The 21708-nt window shown below is 59.0% G+C and overlaps 2 protein-coding genes across 4 annotated transcripts in view; one reads left to right on the top strand and one right to left on the bottom strand.

Annotated features, from left to right (window-relative positions):
* Positions 1–360: 360 nt before the first annotated feature.
* On the top strand, positions 361–8414 carry OTUB1 (OTU deubiquitinase, ubiquitin aldehyde binding 1). The gene is made up of 7 exons (XM_031448219.2): positions 361–517; positions 2082–2143; positions 2395–2493; positions 6437–6555; positions 6806–6890; positions 7006–7200; positions 7314–8414. Exons 1-7 carry the CDS (start codon positions 460–462, stop codon positions 7509–7511), a joined length of 816 nt encoding a protein of 271 aa, XP_031304079.1. The 5' UTR covers positions 361–459; the 3' UTR covers positions 7512–8414.
* Positions 8415–8541: 127 nt separating this feature from the next.
* MACROD1 (mono-ADP ribosylhydrolase 1) overlaps positions 8542–21708 on the bottom strand; it is a 143563-nt gene continuing 130396 nt past the window's right edge. For 2 of the 3 annotated variants that reach the window (XM_031448216.2, XM_010994737.3), the window contains 6 exons: positions 10358–10474; positions 9786–9907; positions 9642–9672; positions 9398–9471; positions 8944–9025; positions 8542–8674 (listed from right to left, as the gene is read on the bottom strand). In XM_031448216.2, coding sequence (XP_031304076.1) covers positions 8637–8674; positions 8944–9025; positions 9398–9471; positions 9642–9672; positions 9786–9907; positions 10358–10474 — 464 coding nt within the window. In that variant the 3' untranslated portion in view covers positions 8542–8636. Of the gene's footprint in view, positions 8675–8820; positions 8858–8943; positions 9026–9397; positions 9472–9641; positions 9673–9785; positions 9908–10357; positions 10475–21708 lie in introns of all 3 variants that reach the window. The other variant, XM_031448217.2, reaches the window with a different exon arrangement.

Genomic DNA, 21708 nt, shown 5'->3' with positions numbered 1-21708 from the left:
CGGTGATGTCCCAGGGCTCTGATGTTAGCGCCAGTCCCTCTCCTTGGCCAGGTGCTCCTCACTGCAATCACCTGCTGTCAATTCTGGAGCTCGCAGCAGGAATGTTGCCTTCGGTGATTTTAATTTCCTCTTCCTACTTAATAACACAATCCGTGCTTCAAACTCCAGTGAAAAGAAAACTGAAGTGGCCCCAGGAGGTTCTTATCACCACCGGGCACGTTGCGAGCCTGGGGAAGATGGAGCCCAGCAAGCGTGCGAGTTGAGGGTGGGCGGGGACTGCCTTCCCTTCACGGGGTTTCCGCGGCGGCCGCGCCAGACTGACAGCCCCTCAGGTAACAACGCCCGAGGGGATTCCGTTGCTAGGGGCGTTACCAAGGAGGGGCCACGAGGAGGGGCTCTCTTCCGGGAGGAGGGCAATTGGTAACCCGGAAGCGGTCGGCAGTGCGGTGCTGTTTAAAGATGGCGGCGGAGGAACCTCAGCAGCAGAAGCAGGAGCAGCTGGGCAGCGACTCCGAAGGTACCGAGCTGGGGACGGCCGTCCGGCCTGGGCTAGCGGGGTCAATGCCGGACCGCGGGTTCCCAAGGAGGCCAGGGGTGGGGCGGCTGGCGGCGAAGCTCGCGGACGGCGCCTTCCTCCGCTGCCGCCTCCTCCCCTCCCCCTCACAATGGAAGGAGCCGCCGCCGCGACCCCCAGCCGGGTGGGCGGCGAACTAGCTAGCGGGTCGCGCCCTGGCCCTCGGCTCTTCCCCATCGCGTGCTCCTGGGGCGGGGCCTGGGTCGCCCCGCCCCTCGCCCAGCCCCCTCCGCTCCTCGCGCGGGGCTCCCGAGTCTCCAGCCCTCCGGTCCCGGTCCTTGCAGTCAGGCCCAGGCCTAGTTCGGGCCTGGCAGCTCGCATTCTTCAGAACAGTCCGAGCCCGGGAGGGCGTCGAGTTACGCCGGGCTGCGGAACACAAAGGACTGGGCGGGCCGCTGGGGATGCTGTGGGTGGCCTGGGGTTGTGAGCGGCCTCCGGTGTGTGCCCTCGATGGCAGCAGTCTTCGTTTCCGGTAGAGCCCCCTCTTTCCTCTTTACAGCCCCTTTCCTCCTGTCTCGGTATTGTTTCCTTAGACCCCTGAAGAGTTGGACCATTTAGAACGGTCCCACTCTCTCCTTTTTCACGCCTGAGTTAGACGCTGGGGACCGAGTAGGTCACTGGGGTGGGAGGGACAGTCCTGTTGCAGGGCAATGTAGGAGATGGGTCGAGGCCCAGCTGAGGATCCGGGATGCTCAAGTGCAAAAGGATACTTAAAAATCATTCAGCACACACCTCCCGTTCTAACCACACATTCAAGGGACTGAGCTTTCGGAGACTCAGGCGCCCAGAAGGGCCTTGTTTGAGATCACATAAGTTAAGAAAGAGCCAGGGCCAGGGTTCAGGTCTCCTGGCTCCTCACCACTGGCTGCTCAGAGTGGGGCCCAACGGGTGGACCTGCCCAACTTACTGATGAGTTCTTAACAGTATGCCTTTAAGGTACCACCTCCTTGTGATATTTCACTGAAGGAAGGTGGTAGTATTACTCTTTTTACAGCTGAGGGTAGTCCTCTGCGGTGAAGTAGCAAAGGAGAGTTATTGTGGTAAATAGTTTAGACTCTGGAATTAGACAGACCTGGGTTTGACCACAGGTCTTACTAGTAGTGACTTTGGGCAGATTACTTCAGCTGACTGCATTTGTTTTGTTGTCTGTAAAACAGGAAGCCCAAGACTCTGCCTCTTCATCCTACTTTCCCCAAGAGACCCTGCCTGGGCCCAGAGCATCCCCAGGCTGCTGGGAAGTGATGTTAGAAAGCAGGGGGAAGGGGTTGTTAGAGCTGGAAGAGTGTACCTTGGGGGTGATCACCTTTGCCCCCTCATTTTAAAGATGAGAAAACTAAGCCAGGAGGGGAAGGGATTTTGTCAAGATACGCAGTTGGGATGGAGCAGGGTATGAGATGCATGCTTCCAGGTCTGCTCTCCTGGCCCTGGGCTGCTCTTGTCCTTAGCCCAGCTGCCTGGAGCTGGGACTGTCAGGGCCCACTGTAATCTTTGGCCTTCTTTCTTCCAGGTGTTAACTGTCTTGCCTATGATGAAGCCATCATGGCTCAGCAGGACCGAATTCAGCAAGAGGTGAGGGGTTGTGGCCAGCAGCCCTATTTTGGGGATGCATAGGCTGGGCCTGAGGCCTATTGTTTACCTCTACTTTGGAAGCCTCCTCTTCTCCAACCTGTACCGGGTCCTGGATGCCTTTATTGGGGGGAAGGTGGCTCACTGTGCCACTAGGTGACTGGCCTGGCACCCCTTATTTCGGTGTTCTGGCTGTTAGGTGTGAGTCACTCTGTTCACCTACCAGAGCATGATGGATTTCCTGTGCCCTGCAGATTGCTGTGCAGAACCCTCTGGTCTCGGAGCGGCTGGAGCTCTCTGTCCTATACAAAGAGTATGCTGAGGATGACAACATCTACCAACAGAAGATCAAGGTGGGAGCCTGGCTGAGGGGGCAGGAGGAACCCTCGGGTAGGGGCAGGAGAGTGCCTGCTGCCTGTTTTAGACTTATTCCGTGCTAGGCCTGGCCTCAGACAGGGTAGGATGTTGGGGGAGCCCTCCGGTAGCTGGTTCATAAGTGTGCAGACTTTGGAACCAAAAAGACCTCGATTCAAATCCTGACTGTGCCACACAGCAGCTCCTTCAGTGTCTCGGAGCTGTGGAGTCCTCGTCTGTAAAATCGGGATGATGAAAGCATCTGCCCACAGGGTGGCTGTGAGGTGGAGGGACATGGTACCTGTGGGGCCTGGTGCAGGCGTTGGGGAGCTGATGGTTTCAGTGCCCACAGTGGGGCTGACTTGGGGAGGAGAGTGGCAGCAGGGGCACAGTCCTGCAACCTGCTGTGGGATCTGTGGAGTGGCAGGCAGAATGGGGAAAAGGGGCTTCCAGACCTCTGTGCAAGGCCCTGCTGCATTCCTTACAAACAGGTAAGTCCCTTAACCACTCACTTTCTTCTCTGTGAGCCGGTGTTTGACAGTGAGTATGTGTAAAACAGCATCTAGTCAGCACAGCCTGAGGGCTTAGTAAACATTACTCCTTCCCCTTCTCCCCCAAAGATCAGAGATGCTTAGAACTTACACCTGAAAGGAGGGGCCTTTGGGGTTAGCCCTATCAGGGGCCAGGCAGTAACCCACGTGATTGAAGGGCCACGTCTGGTGGTGAACAGCTGTACCACAGCTCCGTATCAGCCAGTTGCAGGGAGTGTCCATGCCTGTCTCCCCGTCATTGCTTCCAAGACACGCCAGAAATTATTCTGATGTAAAATCTCCAGACTTCTAATAGTTGGCAGCTAATTCAAATTTCAAGTGTTGTGTGGGCCAAACAGCACACCTGCAGCCCAGACCCAGCTGTGTGTGGCCTGTGGTCTACTCTGACCCCTTGCTCAGGGTGTTTGCGATTTACCCAAGAGGCCTGTGGAGAGAGGAAGGCACAGGCTGTGCAGCCTGGTAGATCTGGGTTTGAGTCCTGGCTTCACCACTTCTGTGTGATCTTCGGCAATGCACTGGACTTCTTGGAGCCTCCACTGATCTGCCAATCTCTGGGTGGAGATGCCTGCCTCATTGGGCAGGTGTGAGGCTTGAAGGAGGAGATGGTGGCCAGGTGCTGAGTCCTGGGCCTGGAGCACAGCCACGGCTTAGGAAGCTGAGTCCCTTTTCTTCCCCACATGGCAGAATAGCAGAGTGGGGCCCTCGGGCCCCCAGTTCAAGGCCTGTCACCCTAGGCCACCCTGGTAAGATTGACAGGTTCTTCCCATTGAGTCATTCGGCGAATGTTCAAGTGTCCGCTGTGTGCTGTCTGGGCAGGAGATCTGCCTTGATGCCCTGACACCCCACCCTGGGCTGGGCCTGAGCCCATCCTTGCTCCCTAGGAGGGCCTGAGCCCAGACAGCAGAGCCCAGGCAGACCTGCATGACTCGGGTTCTCTGTAAAATGGGTCCCCCAGGAAGGGGAGCGGGCTAGTGGATGTTAGCCCTCAGCTGAGGGCCCGGCACCGAGGTGCTCAGAGTGACCTCAGTAGCTGTCCTGGTAGCTGCAATGACTTGGGCTCTTGGTGCGCATTTCTTCCTGTTCATTTAACATTTATGAGCACGTACTGTGGGCCAGGCACTGTGTTAGGTACTGGAGCTAGAGTGATGACTGCAGCTGTCAGACTCCTGCCCTCATGAAGATTGTGGTTCATGGTGGAAAGAGACAATAAGTCGGAGGTAATGAAAGTATATGTCTGATGTGGTAAGTGCTGTGGAGAAAAGTGACGCAGGACAAGGAGATGGGGAGTGGGAGGGCTTGCAGTTTTAAATAGGGTGGTGGGCAGAGGCCTCGTAGGGAGGGTAGTGATTGAGTAGTGAACTGAATGAGGCTCGGGAGCGAGCAGGCCGTGGCCGTCTGGGCAGAGCCGGGCAAGCCGAGGCCCGCCCAGGTGTGTGCCGGGCGGTGGCCAGCAAAGCTGGAGCAGAGCTGGGGAGAGCCAGGAGGGTGGGAGACGTGGGGGGCTTGTAGCCAGAGAAAGGACTCAGAGGGAGCTGAGTATTTAATGGGTTCTCCTGGTCACTCTGGTGGCTGGGGTGGGAACAGGCTGAGCAGCGAGGTGGAGGCAGGGAGACCTGTGAGGGGCCTTTTGCAGTAAAACCGTCAGGAGACAGAGTGATCCGCGCCAGGGTGGCAGAGTTAAGCAGTGAGAAGCAGTTGGATACGGGACATAATGAAGATAGAGCCAGAAGGATCTGCTGCTGGGTTGGATGTGCTGTGAGGGTGGAGTCCGCAGTGGATGTAAGGTTTGGGCTTGAGCAGCTGAAAGGTGGAGGAGTTGCAGGTAACTGTGGGGAAGGCCATGAGGAGCGGGGCGTGGGGAGTCCAGAGCCGCCTGTTGGCCGGGCAGGTCAGGGGAGTGGGCCTAAGTCAATTGGATGTGAGTCGAAGTTGGAGTTGAGGGCCGAGAAGCAGGCCTGGCAAAGAACTACGTTCTCCTACAGTGAGTATGGCTGATGGAGAAGCTGCCCCAGGCCTGAGCAGGGTTGTGCCAGTTACTGTGGACGGTCTGTGGTGTGACTGTCTTCTAGAAGGTTGTCTTGAGGAAGGGTGCCGTGTGGCTTGGTGGTGGCCCTGACATTCACAGGTTAGATGAGGAGGGGCAGATGGAGGGGCAGCAGTGAGGTTGGAGGAGGACATGGTGGAGAGGGCTGGTCTACCAGCAGGCGGAAGGAGGTAGGGAAGAGAAGGGCATGGTGGGGCATTACGGGGCGTGGCTGAACGGGGTCTGGGGAGGAGTGGGTTTGACCTTCAGATTTAAGAGGGCATCTGTGCAAAAGCCTGCTTGGATTGAGTTCACAGCAGAAGAGAAATGGAGGCAGTAAGCACAGAACTTGACAAACAGCTCTGCTCTACAGGAGAGCAGAGAAATTGATGGCAGCTGGAAAGGAATTCATGGGAAGCAAAGGATATTTTTTAAGGGGAAAACTAGCCTTGTGTTTACATGCTGATGGGTCTAAACTAGTAGGGAGAGAAACTGATGATGCAGAGAAGAGAGACTTCCTGGAACAGTATCCTTGAGTTCAAGGGAGAGGCGGCGCTGGTAGCAGCCTCAGACCCTCCAAGGCTCAGGAGAGAGGGCCGGGGGGTGGATGTGCTGGTGCGGGCTGAGGGGTTCTCAGTGAAAAGTCCTCAGTCAGAAAGGAAGCAAGGTCATGGGGAAGATGAAGCGGGGTAGGGGGCGGGTTAAGGAGAATGGAGAAGGTGTGAAATAGGCATCAGGAGAAGGGGAGGGTTCCCAGACCTGAGGAATTAGGCCTGCTTGCCAGACAGCACTGCCAGCCAGACCTCCTACTCCTGTGGGGAGGTTCAATAGAAATTCCGTTGAATTTGGGGAGGAAACTGGAAAAGATCAAACCAGTGCCTGCAAGTGGGCAGGGCAGAGTTTAGAGGGAGAAGAGGGAGGCTGTTACCAGCCCCGGGGCTGCGTGGTGGGAGCCTCACAAGCTGGCCCTGTGCCCCTTTCCCTAACTTGTTTGCCCTGGAACTCCTCTGGTTTGAAAGACTACTCACTGGAAAAGCTGCATTGGTCAAGGACCCATTCACTTGCCTGTTTCTGTGAACAAACAGCCCTTCAGGCCCAGCAGCATGGCATGCCCAGTGGCTGGTGACCATTTCGGTGATCGGTATAACCAGTGTGTTCGTCAGTTTCCCGAGGCTTTGGGGGCTCCTGGCAGCAGGTCGCTAAGGGACTCCAATCATCGGAGTCAGCAGCCAAGCATGGCCGGTGGCTGCTTGGAGCTTAGTTGCCACCTGCTGTGGTATGACCTTTTCAGGGAGGGGTTCCTTGGCCCCCCTGGTTTTGGCCTGATGTTGATGGGCACGGGATGGGGTGGGGGCTGCCTCTCTCCAGGACCTCCACAAAAAGTACTCGTACATCCGCAAGACCAGGCCTGATGGGAACTGCTTCTATCGAGCTTTTGGATTCTCCCACTTGGAGGCATTGCTGGATGACAGCAAGGAATTGCAGCGGTGAGGAGGGTGGGCACTTGGGCACTGAAGGAGGTGGGTAGGGGAGGGTTCCATGAGGGGCTTGGAGGGCTCCCTTCATGTCTGATGACTGGGAGGTGCAGTTCCACCTGAGGCCAGGCTGGGCCCCTGCTTGAGGCTGCTGTCTGAGCTGGGGGAAGTGGCCTCTGGTGCTGGCCAGTCCCCAACCTCTGGGCCCCTGCTCTGCTGGCTGAGGAGCCCATGCCAGCCTCCCTTTCCCTCCCATCCACAGGTTCAAGGCTGTGTCTGCCAAGAGCAAAGAGGACTTGGTGTCCCAGGGCTTCACTGAGTTCACAATTGAGGATTTTCATAACACAGTGAGCCCAGCCGCCCTGTCGCCCGCTCAGCCAGGGTAGAGGGTGGGTGGTCTGGCCGTGGCATAGATGACCCATCTCCTCCCTTATTTTGCTCTCTGTCCCTCCTGGGTGGCAGTTCATGGACCTGATCGAGCAGGTGGAGAAGCAGACGTCAGTGGCCGACCTGTTGGCCTCCTTCAACGACCAGAGCACCTCGGACTACCTGGTGGTGTACCTGCGGCTGCTCACCTCGGGCTACCTGCAGCGTGAGAGCAAGTTCTTCGAGCACTTCATCGAGGGTGGGCGGACCGTCAAGGAGTTCTGCCAGCAGGTGCTGCCCCCTCCCCACTCCTCAGACTCAGGCCCCTCTTTTCTCTCCTGCCTTTGGGGGATGGGGGGCGGGAGGCACTGAGCCCCAGGCCCTGACCCGCCCCTGTGCTGCAGGAGGTGGAGCCCATGTGCAAGGAGAGCGACCACATCCACATCATCGCGCTGGCCCAGGCGCTAAGCGTCTCCATCCAGGTGGAGTACATGGACCGCGGCGAGGGCGGCACCACCAACCCCCACATCTTCCCCGAGGGCTCCGAGCCCAAGGTCTACCTTCTCTACCGGCCTGGACACTACGATATCCTCTACAAATAGTGCTGGCCCCAGCCTGCCACTGCCCTGCCCACCCTCCCCTCTGCCAGGCGCTAGACATGTACAGAGGTTTTTTTGTGGTTGTAAATGGTCATACTTCACGCCCCACCCCTTCCCTATCACACGACCTCGACCTTCCACATTTTATTAAAGGGGACGCTGGTGGTGAGCCACGTGTGTGCGTGTCCCTGCTCTGCTGCTGCCCGCCTGGCTGCTCTGTGTCTGGCTGCCCCCCTTCCCCTCAGGTGGGTTCCTCTCAGCCTTCGGCCTGTCCACCCCCCAAACCTCCCCAGCAGGAGCAGTTTTGAGGGGGTGAGGCCTCTTGGGGACCCCCTCCTGGTTATTGGGGTTCTGCTTTTTACCCTTCAGGCCTTCCCCCCTTAGCTAGCCAGGGGCTTCCTTGGAAATCTGGAAGTTCCTTGGAGACCTGCTGTGGACCAGGACCAGGACCACCAAAGTTTCAAGCTGCTCCCTCATAGGCCCTGCCTCTACCCTTATGTCCTGGCTGCCTGCCCTCCGTCAGGGGCCTGCATGGTCGAGGAGAGCTGGGTGGAGAGGCATGGCATGATGGTGGGGCCTGGCTCAGGGCAGGTGGAGTAGCCCGGGTACCCCAGTGCACCCCAGGTGGTGCCAGCCAGGTGGAGGAGGGGCAGCCCTCAAGCCTGTGCTTGGCCCTCCGTCCCCAGGTCCAGTGGGGCTTGCCAGGCCACCATTCTCCCCCCACCTGCACCCCTCGGCCTCCTGCCTGTGCCTGCTTTGCACACCCTTTGCTTGGGCCGCGGTGTCTGCATTGCCTTCCTTTTTGCCTTCACCTCTTCTCCTTCCCCAGCACATGTGGGGGCTTGGCCCCCAGGCTGTGAGCTCCTTGGGGGCAGGTCCTCAATAAATGTGAAGTGCTGCTGCCCACCTGTGCTGTCCGGCCCGTGCCTCCACCTGCCTGGCTCACTGAGAGCTCTCGCCAGCCCCTTTAAGCCAAAGCACCTGTCCACACCTGGGCTGCCTCCCTCACCCTCAGCCAGGGCTGAGACAGTAGGAGCTGCAACAGTGGTGTTTATTAGGAGGGGGCAGGGTGCGGAGGGAAAGAATAGGGTGGCCAGGCCAAGCCCTGCTGCAGGCTTCGGTGACTTCTTAGAGCTGGGAGCGAGGTCCGGCGGGCTCAGGCCAGTCTGTGGGCAGAGCGGAGACGTCAGAGCACGTGGGCTGTGGACTTGCCCCAAACTGCCTCCCTGGCTTCCCTGCGTGGGGGTGAGCGGGGCCGAGGGTGAGCGGGTGTGTTAGTGGGCAGCCACACAGAGGGCCAGGCCCTGCTTACCAGTCCTGGTCAGGGTAGGCGGTGGGGTGCCGTCAGGCTGGAAGGCAGAGGACAGTGAGAACCTGTCCAGGGTGGATGGGGGCGGGGCAGGGGCTGGCCAGGGCCGCACCACTGGGTACTTACCCACGGGGAAGAAGTAGGGGAGGCGTTGCCGGTAGATGTTTTCGTCCTTCTCCAGGAACACGCAGATGATCAGCCGGTCCACCTGTGCAGGGCCTGCTCAGCCTGGATCGGAGCTGTCCACACCCTCGCTCCCCAGCCTTATAACTGCCCCCACCCCTGCCGGTTTTCATCTGCCCTGCCCTTGGGGTGCTCATCGATGTGAGTTTAGAGCTACACCCTTCACAGGGGGCTCATGGTGTGTGCCCCGCTATCCCCTTCTCCCACCACGGATGATGACCTGGGTGCAGGAGAGGAAACAGGGCCCGAGGAAAGGCAAGGGATGCACAGAGGGCAGGCAAGGCCAGAGCCCCATGTGCCTGGAGCTCTGCACACTGCTCAACCATGACTGGTGGAGTCGGGATGCGCCCCGCCATCCCACCCACATTCGCTCCCCTCAGCTGGGCCCGGGCCTCACCTTGTCCTTGTGTTGCTCCAGCCACTCGCGCAACGTGGTCAGCACTACCTCGGCTGCTGCCTCATTGGGGTAGCCTGTGGACAGGACAGTGGGGCGCAACTGAGTCCCGGGCTCTGGCCCGCCCTTCGCCGCCTCGCCCCGCCCCTCCTTGTGCCGGGCCCGTCCCCTGCCCAGCCCGCCCCGGCCCCTCCCTGCCTCTGGGCCCAACCGCTGCCCACCCGTGCCCTTCCTCTTCTCTACTCACCAAACACTCCGGTGGAGATGCAGGGGAACGCCTGGGGCAGGGGAAGGGATTGGGGACAGCGTCACTCTCTGCTCCGCCTCCCGCCCGCTGCCTCCCGCCTCGGTTCCACGTCACTCCTACCCTCCGCCCCTCGGCGCCACTCACCGCGGAGCGGAGCCGGTGCTCCAGCATCAGGTCGAGGCTGCTCAGGTAGCAGCTGCGGAGCTCCGCGGCCTGGTTGGCACTGGGCTCTCCGTGAGCGATGGGCCCCACCGTGTGGATGACATCTGTGGGAAATGATCAGATCAGACAGGCCCGGGGCTCCAGTGTGGTCCTTGGCTTTCCTTCCTGCCGGCCTAAGCCCTGGAGGGGACAGGAAACAGGTCCCCCACACCCAGTTCTGAGACTTGGGAAGGACCATACCCATGTGGTCCTTTGTGCCCTCGAGCCTAAATCCACACCTCGACATACACAGGCAGGCTCACACTTGGCCCCCTCCCCACATCTGTATGGACCCGGCTGAGAAAGTTGGGCTGTTGTCCCTTAGCTCTTCCCCTGCCTTCAAGTCCTTGCCGCTCATCATTCCCCACATGCATATGCGAGAGGGGCCAGGTCCTGGCACTTCAGAAGTGTCCCTTGAGAAGGCCTCCAGCAATAATGTGGGGCGTGCCGCATAACCCCTAATCACACCAGGCGCCTGTCTGTGCCCCACAGGGGTGGGGGTGTCGGGGACTCACACTTGGCCGGCAGCCGATAGCCGCAGGTGATCTTGGCTTTGCCGGTCTCGCAGCTCTGCAGGGTCCGGCATTCATCGGTGAGCAGGGGTCCGGCGGCCCGGTGGATGCAGCCGTCCACTGCAGAGGAAAGGGTAGTGAGCCTTTTTTTACAGAGAAGGCCGAGGCCCACGGACTGCATACTCCCAAATCCCTCGGCTGTGCTAGAACTCCCCGGGCACCGAGCCTTTCTCCCGCCGCCTCCAGTCTCCGCCGCACACTCGTTTCACATCTGGGGAAACCCAGTCTCGGAGAGGGGCCAAAGCGGGAGCCGGCGAAGACAGGCCGGCAGGGGGCGCGCCCGACCCGCCCTGCCCTTTCCCGGGCGCCGGTGGGGCGCGGGCGGGGCTGGGGTCTCCCAAGGCCGGGCGGCTCCGGGAGGCGGGGTCCGCGGCGGCAGGAAGATCCCATCCAAGGGGAAGTCTGCCCTCCCGACTCCGGCCAGACGCGCCGCGGGGCCCGCTGTGAATCGCTGCCTCCGCAGGAGGATCCCAGGAGCGTCGACCCGCACCGTGCCCGGGATTCCAAGGCCGACCTCCTAAGGCGGGGCTCCTCGGACACACTTTACAAACTCTAAGACCCACTTTACAGACGAAGAAACTAAGGCCACCTAGTTACAAGAGGCAGGTCCGATCCGGACCTTGAGCTGGGCCTTCCAGCTCCTTCCCTGAGTCACGCAGGGAGGCGGACCCGCCGCGCAGGTGTCTCCGGGCGCGCACCCCAGCTCGTTAACGAGCCGCCTCGTTAGTTCATCTGGCTTAATTGGGGCCGGGCCTGGGCTTGTTTATCATAGGGTGGCTCCGGGGTCTCGCCAGAGACCCTGGGGACCCAGACCCAGATAAACAACTCGGCGCGGCAGGAGGCGCAGAGGAGACGCTTCTCCTGCCCGACCTCGCCCCAGCGGGCGCCCTGGGAGAGGCGGGGCTCCGCCTCGGGCAGGGTCAAGTCCCAACTACACCCTCATCGCCTGCGGCACCTTGGCAAGTCCTTCCCCTCTCTCAGCCTCTACGGTCTCATGTAGAAGACAGAGACAGTGACCTCTCCTCAGGGGAGGAGTTAACACCCTGGCCAGGAGAAAATGACCCACCTCTGGCAGGTCCCCAGATCAAATTACACCTTAGGCCAGTGTCAGGAGATTCTTGAACACCGAGCTCAATGCTCTGCAACAGGAAAGGCCTATCATTTCCCCATTTTACAGATGCGCAGACTGAAGCCCTTGCTTCTTCATCATATCCCCAACCCCCAACGTCTTGGCACAGATCCAGGGACACCAGCTGGACCTTTCCTGTTTTCTGTTTTCTTTTGTGCCTTATGAGGCCCAATTAAATGTAATTTTGCGACTTCACTTAGAGCTGGCACCAGGCGGTTTCCTAGAGTATCCCAGGAGTGGGGTGTGGGTGAGGTAGAATGGGGAACCCTGGGACAGAAGCTGGGACTGGGTCCCCCACCCTCTCCTGTGCAGGGATGAGGGCGGCTGCAGCCCATGGGAGGGGGCAGCAGGTGGGGCCCTGGGCTATGTGTCCAGGTGCGGCAGAGTTGGTGTACAACCTGGAGTGGGCAGTGTCCACCTGCAGTTTGTCTGTTCTTGGGTAGGGGGTGTCAGGTGACCACCTAGCATGGTGTGAGACAGCAGAGGCTGTGGAGCTGGGCAGCCTGGGTTCAAATGCCAGCTCTTCTAGTCACAGATGCATGACCCAGGGCACTTAAGCTCTCTGGACCTCAACTGCACCATCTGTAAAATGGGATAACAGTAGTACCCACCTCATAAGACTGCTGGAAGGATTAAGTGAGTTAATTCCTGTAAAGTGCTTAAGTCAATGCTTCGCATGAGTGAAGGAGATGCACATGTTGGCTGTTACAAGGATGGTGAGATGGTGTGGGTGTGTGCCGGGTGTGTGCCTGATGTGTGCACAGCTAGGAGTGTGGTGGGAGGCGGTGTCCAGGCAAGATATGCTCAGGGCCTATGGGGGTGAGCACGGGGAGATGTCTAAGCTGGCTCTCCTGGGGGCCTCCCGGCCTGCTCTGTGGTCCTATCCACTTGGGACCTGGTTGCCTGCCATCTCCCAGTGCTGTCCACCCTGCAGGCGACCTTGGCCTGCTGCGGGGGCTGTGCAGAAGTGGAGCTCAGTGAGATCTGTGTTTCAGGGATGTAATGTTTCCTGTAGGGGTGGACAGGCCTGCAGCCAGGCCTTTGGGGCTGACCTGGGGGCATGAGGTGGGAGGAAGAGGGAAGAATTGATGCTCGCAGAGCTCTTGGGCTGGAGTCCCCCAGCAGCATCCAGAACAGGGCTGGGGCCATGTGACTGCTGTGCAGGTGTCTGGGGAGCAGCTCACCCAAAGCAGAGATGAGGGACAGGCCCCGGGTACCACCCTGCTCACCCTTCCCCCTGGCACTCAGGGCTTCAGCAGCCTGGTCCCTTCCTGCCCACCCCCCTCACCCGTGTCCACACACCAGCCTTGCTGCTTTCCCATCCCTGATTGCCAGAGGAGGCCCCAGCCCTGCTCTTCTTAGCCATAGTCCCAAAGGCCCTCCCCTTACTGTGTTTCCTACCATGAGCCACACCTCTCCTGGCTCTGACCCCCAGGTCCTGTCCTGGCTCTTACATCGGGCTAAGCTGAACCCTGGAGACCAGAGAAGGAGGCTTCCTGGGGTTCCTTCCAAGGGCCATGTCCTTCTTCCCCCTCCCCACCTGACTCTGGGGCAGCTGGCCCCTGGGGCTGCCTGGTGGGGGAAATGTCCCCAGTTCATACTAGTTGACACTGTGTCTCTTCCCTGGGCCCCTCAGCCACATCCAGAAAACCTCAACTCCAACTTGACCCTACCCTGCCCTGAGTCAGCAGAAAACCTAGGGTCTCTCCTAGGGAGACTGAGCCCACATGGGCAGTGGGGCCTTCCTCAGATGTGTCTCTGCTAGGTCAAGGCAGAACCCTTCCTCCATGGGAATGTGGCCCTAAGGCCCTCTCTGCCTCTCCCCTCAGCCCCTTCCTCATTCTTCCACCTTTAAGCTCCCAGATCTGGCTCCTTAATCTTAGCCTCAGCAGCCTCTTAGCACTGGCCGCGTAATGAGCCATGTACATCCACCATCTTCTTTGGTCCTCACAGCTACAGCCACCCTAGGAGGTGCTATTATTATTGTTTCTGCTTTAGAGAAGAAACTCAGGGTGAGAGACTTGCCCAAGGTCACACAGAGAGGGTGAGAGACTTGCCCAAGGTCACACAGCTGGACTGCTCTACTTCCTCTAGGACCATGAAAGGACCTGTGTCTCCCTTCCCATCCTGAGCCTCTCTCCCACCCTGGCTGCCTGTCTCCTGTTTGCCCTCCTCACCCAAACACTTCGGGAAGATGTTTTGTCTAGGCTGGCTGTCTGCTCACTGCCAGCCCCTGTAGTCTGGTTCCTGTCCCCTCCCCACATCTACACATCCCCCTCCCAATAGAGGGACTGCTCTGGGTACATCTGGTTGCTCAGTGGTCTGCACGACTGTTCAGCGGCGCCCATGGGCTGACCGCTAACTACCTCCATCCAATCCTGCAAGGCTGCCTTGGAGACCTGCTCTCACCGACCTGCTGCCTCCCTGATCTCTTCTGTCTCCTTCCTGAGCTCCTCAGATGCTGCTGTCTGGGGCCCCGTCTGCTGTCTCTCTGCGCCAGCCCTGACTCTGCCCTGGTCCAGGCACTTCCCCCAGATAAGCCCAGCTGCCCCTGCTTGGAAGCCTAGCCCAGCCACCTGCCATGGGCATGGCCGCCACAGCCACAGCCCTGCACTCGGCCTTCAGGAGCATCAGTTCAAATGCAGCGAGTCCAGGGCTGGGGGGGGGGGGGGCACCGGGAGACGGCAGGGGCTGGAGCCAGGCCCTCCTCAGAGCTAGCAGAGGCGAAGCAGGCAAGCTCCCATGGGGGCCATTTGCCAAAGTGCGTAGGATATGTTGGCCGCTATTTAGGGTGCTGTAATATTCATGAAGGGAAGATTAGATATTTAAATTTATTCAGCAATAAATGCGTCTCAGTGGGGGAGCATTCCTCATGCTAAACAAACAAGCAAGCAGGGGCTAATTAATTATTTACAGGAACACAAGGAGGCCTGTGGCCTGGGGGAGAGGAGGGCAGCTGTACCCCTGACAGAGGGCAGGAGACCCTGACCGGCCCTGGGCCTGCCCCTCCCCTCTCTCTTCCCCCCATTCCCCTCCACTGTCCTGTGGATCTGGACTCTTGCGGGCCCCCTTCTGGGATTTCTCCTTCCAGAAATCCTGCACACAAGCTTGCTGGTGGCTTTGGAAGAGTCATTTAACCTCTCTGAGCCTCAGAAAGTTGTGGGGAGGACTGAGGTTTGCTGAGAGGTGGCTGGGGGGCTGGGAGACTAAAGGCCAGAGTGATTAAGCAGCTCCTTCAAGATCTCAAATTTATAGGAGGGCTGATGCTCAGGGCCACCTCCCCAGCGCCCATCTCACAGGAGTAGGAACAACGGCTCACAGAGGCAAAGCTGCTCTGTCAGCCAGGTGGGGGTTGTATGGCCTTGCCTGGCAGCCTTCAGCTCTTCTTGGACTTCTGTGGGCTCCCAGGGAAGGGGAGGGAGGGGACGGGGCCTGGGCAGTGCCCTTCCAGGCCCTCATAGCCTCTGAAATGAGCTCACTGGGGCTGTGTAGGGGCACGGCTCCAGGTGGCAGGGCAGACCTGGCCCCTTGAGACCCCAGGCCCCCTCCCCACTGCTTGTCCACCCCTTTGCCGGGTCACGTCACCCTTCTGCACCTCACTTTCATCTGTACAAGGTCAGCAACAGCACCTCCTGTGTTTGGGATGAGCGTTCAGTGCCCTGCACTTTATCACATGTCGCCCCATTTTACAGATGTGTAGACCAAGGCCCAGCCACTGACTCTAAGCAGAAGATTCCTCTGTCCCTCATGCTCTCGGGGCCCCCTTAGCCCAAGCAACTGAACACACTGCCAGGTAGAGATGTTGCCCAGAAAGCTCTGGGTGGAAAGAAGGCTGGGGAGATAGAGGGGTGAGTTTGAGGGCTGAGGGGCTTGGTGAGAGGTGCTCCCCTCCAGCCTGGGAAGGCACCTGGGTCTGGGACCCAGGACTACTCCCCACTTAGACATCTCACCCAGGGGCTGGGTACCCGATCTGAGAGCCCACCTATTCCAACCACGTTGGTGCAGCCAGGCCCCAGCCAGCTGCACAAAGGCCAAATGCCAGGGCTCAAAGGGGCCAGACACCCAAGCCCCTGCACCCCCAGGCCCCTAACCTGCAGAGGGCAGGCTCAGCCGAAGAGCCTGGTCATATGACGCAGCTCAGGGGCCTCTCCAGCCCACCCCACTCTTTCTGGCTCTGCTCTCCATTTTCCTCCCAGGCAGAGCCTTGGGAGCCTTGACCCCATGCAATCTTTGTTGCCTTAACTGCCTTGGCTGCTGACCACACCCTCCCTGTCACTCATTCAATCAACAAACCAGTGCCAGCCCTGACTCCATGCTAGGCTTGGGCTTGGCCCATTGGGGTATGAAGAGCCCACCCTCCGGCCCCACCCTCGAGGTGCCAAGGTGGGTGGGTGCTCCAGGGAGAAGATGGATGGACGACAGCTCTGTGATGTGATCTGAAATTCATTATGGGGTGAGATCAGCTCCTTAAATGGGGATTTGAAAACATTAGGGCTTCATTATGTACACAACGGCAGCGCCTCATTCATCATGCAAAAATCACTCCCGTTATTAAAAATCCCCACGGCAGCTGCAGGCAGGGGCTTGGTGGCATCTTGCCCGCTGGGGGCAGGGCATGGGACCCACAGGCCTGTGGAGTCCCCAGCATTCTCTGTCCTGCCCCAGAGGGCCAGCTGAGGGCTGGGGGCGGGGAGGGCATTTCAGCTCAAGGGACTTGGTGCCTCAGTTTCCTCATCTGCAAAGTGGAGATGCTAATGGTATGTCCCATTAGCCCTCCTAATGGTGCTGTGACAAGGGCTCGTGAGATTCTGCGGGGAGAGCCGCAGTGAGGCCCTGGAATCCACGCAGTGAGCGCTCCGCACATCAGGCAGCCGTTAGTAACACCACCACCACCCTCCACTGGGATGGGGCAGGGCGGCAGGGGGCCTGGTGCCTTTACTTGGGGAGACGGTGTCACTTCTCTGCTGATCAAACCTCCCACAGCTCCCACGAGTCCATGAAATAACATCAACTTGGAGCAAGGCTGGGGCTCCCTCTGGCCTCCACTTTAGGTGACATCTGGCCTCTGCGTCCCTCCCACCTGACTCAACATGGGCCTTGGGCAAGGGGGAGGTGGGCCTGCCAGGCCCAGTGCCAGGGAGGGGAAGTGCACCTCTCATGACTGTGGTGAAGCGGGAGGAGAAAACAGTCCAGAGCAAGGGAGGGGGGCGGGGGCGGTTTCAGGGTTGGGAAGGCACCTCTGAGGAGGTGGCATTTGAGCAGAGCCCTGAGAAGTGATTTGGGGAAGGTGGGGAAGAGGGGTCCAGGCAGAAGGCTCAGCAGGGCAGCAGCCCTTCAACAGGAGCAGCCGCAGCCGGGTGAGTCTGGGGGAGAGGTGGGCAGGGAGGGCTGCACCTGCAGGAACCAGCGCCATGGGAAGTTCTGAGCAGGGGAGGGCCCCCTGGGGCCCTCTGCTGGACAGACGGATGCACAGGAAATAATGCCCTCCCCTCTCTGCCCAGCACAGTCCCCCATCCCAGAAGACTCCAGGTCAGACACCCGGCCACACCTGCCCCGTGCACCCAGGCGCCCTGAGCCTGGCACAGAGCCGCGCTCAAGACCACTTTGTGGACTGGCTGGTTGGCCCCTCGGACCGCCTGCTTCCTCTGAGCTCAGCCCAGGAGGGGTTGGCCACACCCGGCCTGGCCTCAAGAGGGCCACAGGGGGCCCCACTATCTGTCCACTGTGCCAGGCCCCGGCTAATTGGGACAGAGCCTCTCCCGGCAGTTGGCTGCAAGAAGCAATCACAGATTAGCAGTGATGGTAGATGGGAGATAGTGCAGGTGGGGTGCGGGATGGTAAGCATACTGGGCAGGAGTCGGGGCCTGAATACGTAGAGGCCTCTCTAATCTTCCCAGGCCTGCCTGTCCATGAACAGAGGACCGCGTGCGTGAAAGCCGGCATGAAGGAGGGAGATAGATGGAGAGTGAGAGCAAAGACAGCAAGAGACAGAGGGTGAGTGAGAGAGAAGCAGAAACAGAACCGGACAGAGAGAGACAGAGAAAGTGAGAGACTCAGAGAGAGAGGATGCCCTGTCCCCGGAGTCATGGGTACCTGTGTGAAGGGAGCAGAAGGTGGCAGGTTCTGCCCGTGCCATGTGCCACCATGGTGAGTGAGGGAGGGGTGCACACAGGGATGTGGGCTAGGGGAGGGGCTCCTGGGCTCGGCCGGCCACATGCAGGTCTGTGCTGAACACCTACTCTTTGCCAGGAGGTGGACAGACAGATTGCCTGTGTGTACCTCTTAGCAGGGGAGTCTGATGGGGAGCAGCTGGTACTTAATAACACAAATGGAAGTCTGATTATCAAGGGTAACAGAATGCTATCCCAAGGGGCCAGGGTCTGCTGGGTCCCAGTACTGAGGACAGTGTTACAGTGCTAGGAATGTGTCAGGCCCTTGATAAATAGAAGTGAGTGAGTGAGTGAGTGAGTGAGTGAGTGAGTGAGTGTGTGTGTGTGTGTGTGTGTGTGTGTGTGTGTGTGTCGGGAGCCTGCTGGTTGGAGGGGCTGCCTTGATATGGAGACAACACAGCAGGAAGGTGTGGTAGGAGGGCAGAGGAACCCTCAGGCACAGGAGTAGCATGTGCAAAGGCCCTGTGCCAGGAGAGGGCCATGCAGGAAGCCAAGCCACCCTGGCTTCTCTGGGATGTGAGATGCCTGGGACCTTGCGGTGCAAGGGACACACACAGGGACTTGCAATGTGGGCACAGGGAGCAGGCCTGTCAGAGCTGACAGGCAGGAGGGCAGGGTGGCTGTGCCCTCCCAGGCACGCTCTGGCTTCTGCAGGTTTGAGTAGGGCTGCTGACCTCTGGAAGGGAGGGTCCTTAGAAGTGAGGTGTGTGTGTGTGTGTGTATGTGTAGACAGGGCTCCATCCTGCCCTGCCCAGGACCTGCCTGACTCTGGTGCCCACCCCTTGGGGCGCTGGCCAGGCAGGAGCAGAGATGGCCGCTGCAAGCAGAGGAAGGCGGCCCTGAATTAATCTGTCACTAAAGCTTGGCCATGGCAGGCGCAGTCATGATTTAGATGAATAATTGAAACGCTCCGATACATTTATTATCCCTTTAGTGCGAAAGTGGCAGAGAAAGACGAGGGGTAATTGAAAAAGAGCGCACAAATCTCCACGAGAAAGCCGGCTCCTTATCGCCGAGTAAACATTTCAGTCCTAATAAACAGGAGAGACATGCGTCAGGGCCCTGTCGATTCCCATCCTGATTTAGGGCCCGCCTCCCTTCTTACCATACAATAGGAGTGTTTTTTTAAACAAAATTTTTTACTGAGCTAGTAAAAGGCTCTCCAGGAAGGAGGCGGGAGCGAGAGTGGGCCTGGCAGTCCCCAGACCTGAGCGTCTCCCACCGCAGACCCTTGGCCCTCTACCTAGTGGGCCTCTCCATCCCTCTGTACCTGTTGAACTCCTATACAGCGATTAGGGCCCAAGTCAAATGCCCCCTCTGCAGGGAAGACATCTACCAAAATGTGTCTCTTTGAGGGCAGAGTCAAGTCTTGGGTTCCAGTGTTTGACCCAGATGTCCCCTGCCCCTGCCCCCGCCCCCATACGCATAACCCCAGAATGAGCCCTGGGAGGAAGCAGGGAGCAGGGGGCCTTCCCCAAGTTTTATCGGGACCACTGAGTGAGGCAGGCCCAGTGGCCCCTGGGGGGTCCCACTGAGGTTTGAGGTGCCAGCTGACTCCCTTCCCTAGAAACTCACAGTAAACACTGTGGGCTCACCACACCAAAGTCCTGCAGGCCAACGCTGGCCCCTCTTCCAAGAGTCTCCTTCTGAGCTGATAGCTGCCCTCCCCCGATAGGACTGGATGGGAACCCCTGGGCAGGGCTGTTAGATCTGTGTCCCAGCTCCTAGGGCAGCAGCCAGCACATGGGGGTGCAACGAACCATCCCATAAAGGCTATTCTAGGGGCTTGGAATCCCCTGAATCCTGCTCCTGGGGAGAGTACGTTCTAGTTGGGGAAAGGCGATAAAAACAAACCTAAAACACAATCATGTTTAGAGGGGACAAGTGCTCTGGGAAAAGCCACAGAACTGGGTGAGAGATCAGCCTGGCGGGCTGTGGCTAGCTGGGGGAGTTTTAAACAGAGTGGCCAAGGAAGGCTGAACGGGACTAGTGCTGATTAATGCATGGATGGTGGGTGATGGGTAAACGGGTGGTGATGGGAGGGTGGAGGTGGGTAGAGGTCTGAACTCCTGCAGGGCTGGACTCAGAAGAGGGCATGCGGCAAGACCGGGGTCTGTCTGGGCAGACTCAGGTGGGCACCCAGCCCCCCAGTCCCAGGCTGCTCCTGCTTGTGCCCTCCACCCTGGCAGGTCAGTGGGTTAAGGCTGGAGGGATCAGGAGGTGATAGAGGGCACATGTGGCAGCCGTGACAGCAGAGGACGTCCCAGGGGTCTGGGGCCTGTTTTCATTCCCACCCCAGGTGGGCACCAGGCCCCTACCAGCCCCAGCCTCGCCACAACTCCAGTCTTCTCCCCGCCACCTCCACCTTGTTGCAATCACATTAGCAGAGTGACAGCCCCAGCGAGCACTGGCAGCGGCTCCATAAATCTCGCCCGGAGTTAAAAGGCTGGACTCCGGGCCCACTTCCTCCCAGGTCCTGGCCCACCCCATCCATCTCTGCATCAGTCAGGCTGTGCTTGGGGCCTGCTCCAGCCTCCTCTCACCTTCAGTGCTGCAGGAACAGGAGCTAGAAGGACCCCACTGGGCCTCCCTCCTCAGTCTGGCCACCCTCCCAGAGTGAGGTCACCAGGCCATCTATGAGCCATTCCCTGCTCTGCCTGAAGCCTCAGTGGCTCCCACCACCTTTGCCAGCAAGTCTTTTCCTTTACATGTGAGGCCATCCCTGCCTTTACCTGTAGTTCATTCATTCATTCATCAACCAGTTACTGAGCACCTACTATAAGTGCCAGACCCAGTTCTAAGAGCTGGAGATACAGTCATGTTCTCTGGTGCGAGGAGACAGACAATAAACAATGAACATAATAAGTAAATTATATGGCACGTTAGGAGAGAGTTACTTGGAGCAAAATAAAAATCAGAGCAGCATGAGGAGTCTGGGGAGTGCAGGGTGAGCCTCACTAAGATAGCATGCAAATAAACACTTGTAAGAGGTGAAGGGAGCAGCCATATGGTGATCTGAGGAAGAGTATTCTGGGCAGAGGGAACAGCCAGTGCAAAGGCTCTGAGGCAGGAGTGGGCCAGGTCTATTCCAGGAACAGCAGAAAGGCTGGTGTGGCTGGCCCAGAGTGGGGAGGGTCAGGCAGTGTGGTGGGGAGCCTGATAGGTAGCTTGAGACCTTGTGGGCCATGCTGGGGACTTTGGCCTTGGCTCTGAGTGAAGTGAGAGGCCTGAGAGAGTTTTGAGCAGAAGGGTGATGAACTGATTTAGGATTTACAAGGCTCACACCTTCCTTTTTGTGATCTGAAGTGAATGGCTAAAAACCAGCTCCTCACATGGCCTCTGAGGCCCCACATCATCTCCTGTCTCCCCTCCTCCTGGCTGGGCTCCAACCACTCCAGCCTTTGGAGTCTCCCCAATGGCCCCACGTTCTCCCTCACTTCAGGTCTTCGCCTGTACTGTTCCCTCTGCCCAGCACACCCTTCTCACTGCTCTTTGCCAGCTGTCTCCTACCCATTCCGTGGTCCTCCGGGAGCCTCCTTGGTGCCCAAGCCTGGACAGGTGCTCCTCATTGAGGCCCCAGCTGCCATCACACAGACCACCCTGTGTCACGGTGGTGCTCCTGTTTGCAGGGACCGGGCCCCTCTGGTGCCCAGCAGATTTGTCCCAGCACACAGCTCAGGGCCTGACACACAGTAGGCTCTCAATCACTGGGTGATGAAGGAGAGGGTGGTATGGGCACAGTAGGACAGGTGTCAGATCCACTAGGGTCCCTGAGTCCTCCAAAAGGACAGCCTTCAGACAAGGATCCTAGATGTGCCTGGCTGCGGGCTCCCAGCCCCCAGTGAAGCCCCCCTCATTCTGTGAGGCTTCCAGGGTAGCTATGACCTCCACATGGACAGCTGGAGGAGAAGCGGGGGAGGGAAAACATCTCTAGTCACAAACAGACCCCCCCATCCTGCATCCTGGCTGGTCACCGACAGCTCTTAATGCTGCTC

This window comes from Camelus dromedarius, chromosome 12 (assembly GCF_036321535.1).
Source record: "Camelus dromedarius isolate mCamDro1 chromosome 12, mCamDro1.pat, whole genome shotgun sequence".
Classification (NCBI taxonomy): Eukaryota; Metazoa; Chordata; class Mammalia; order Artiodactyla; family Camelidae; genus Camelus; species Camelus dromedarius.
The sequence above is the reverse complement of the archived record's forward strand: the minus strand, read 5'-3'. Positions and strand labels throughout refer to the sequence as shown.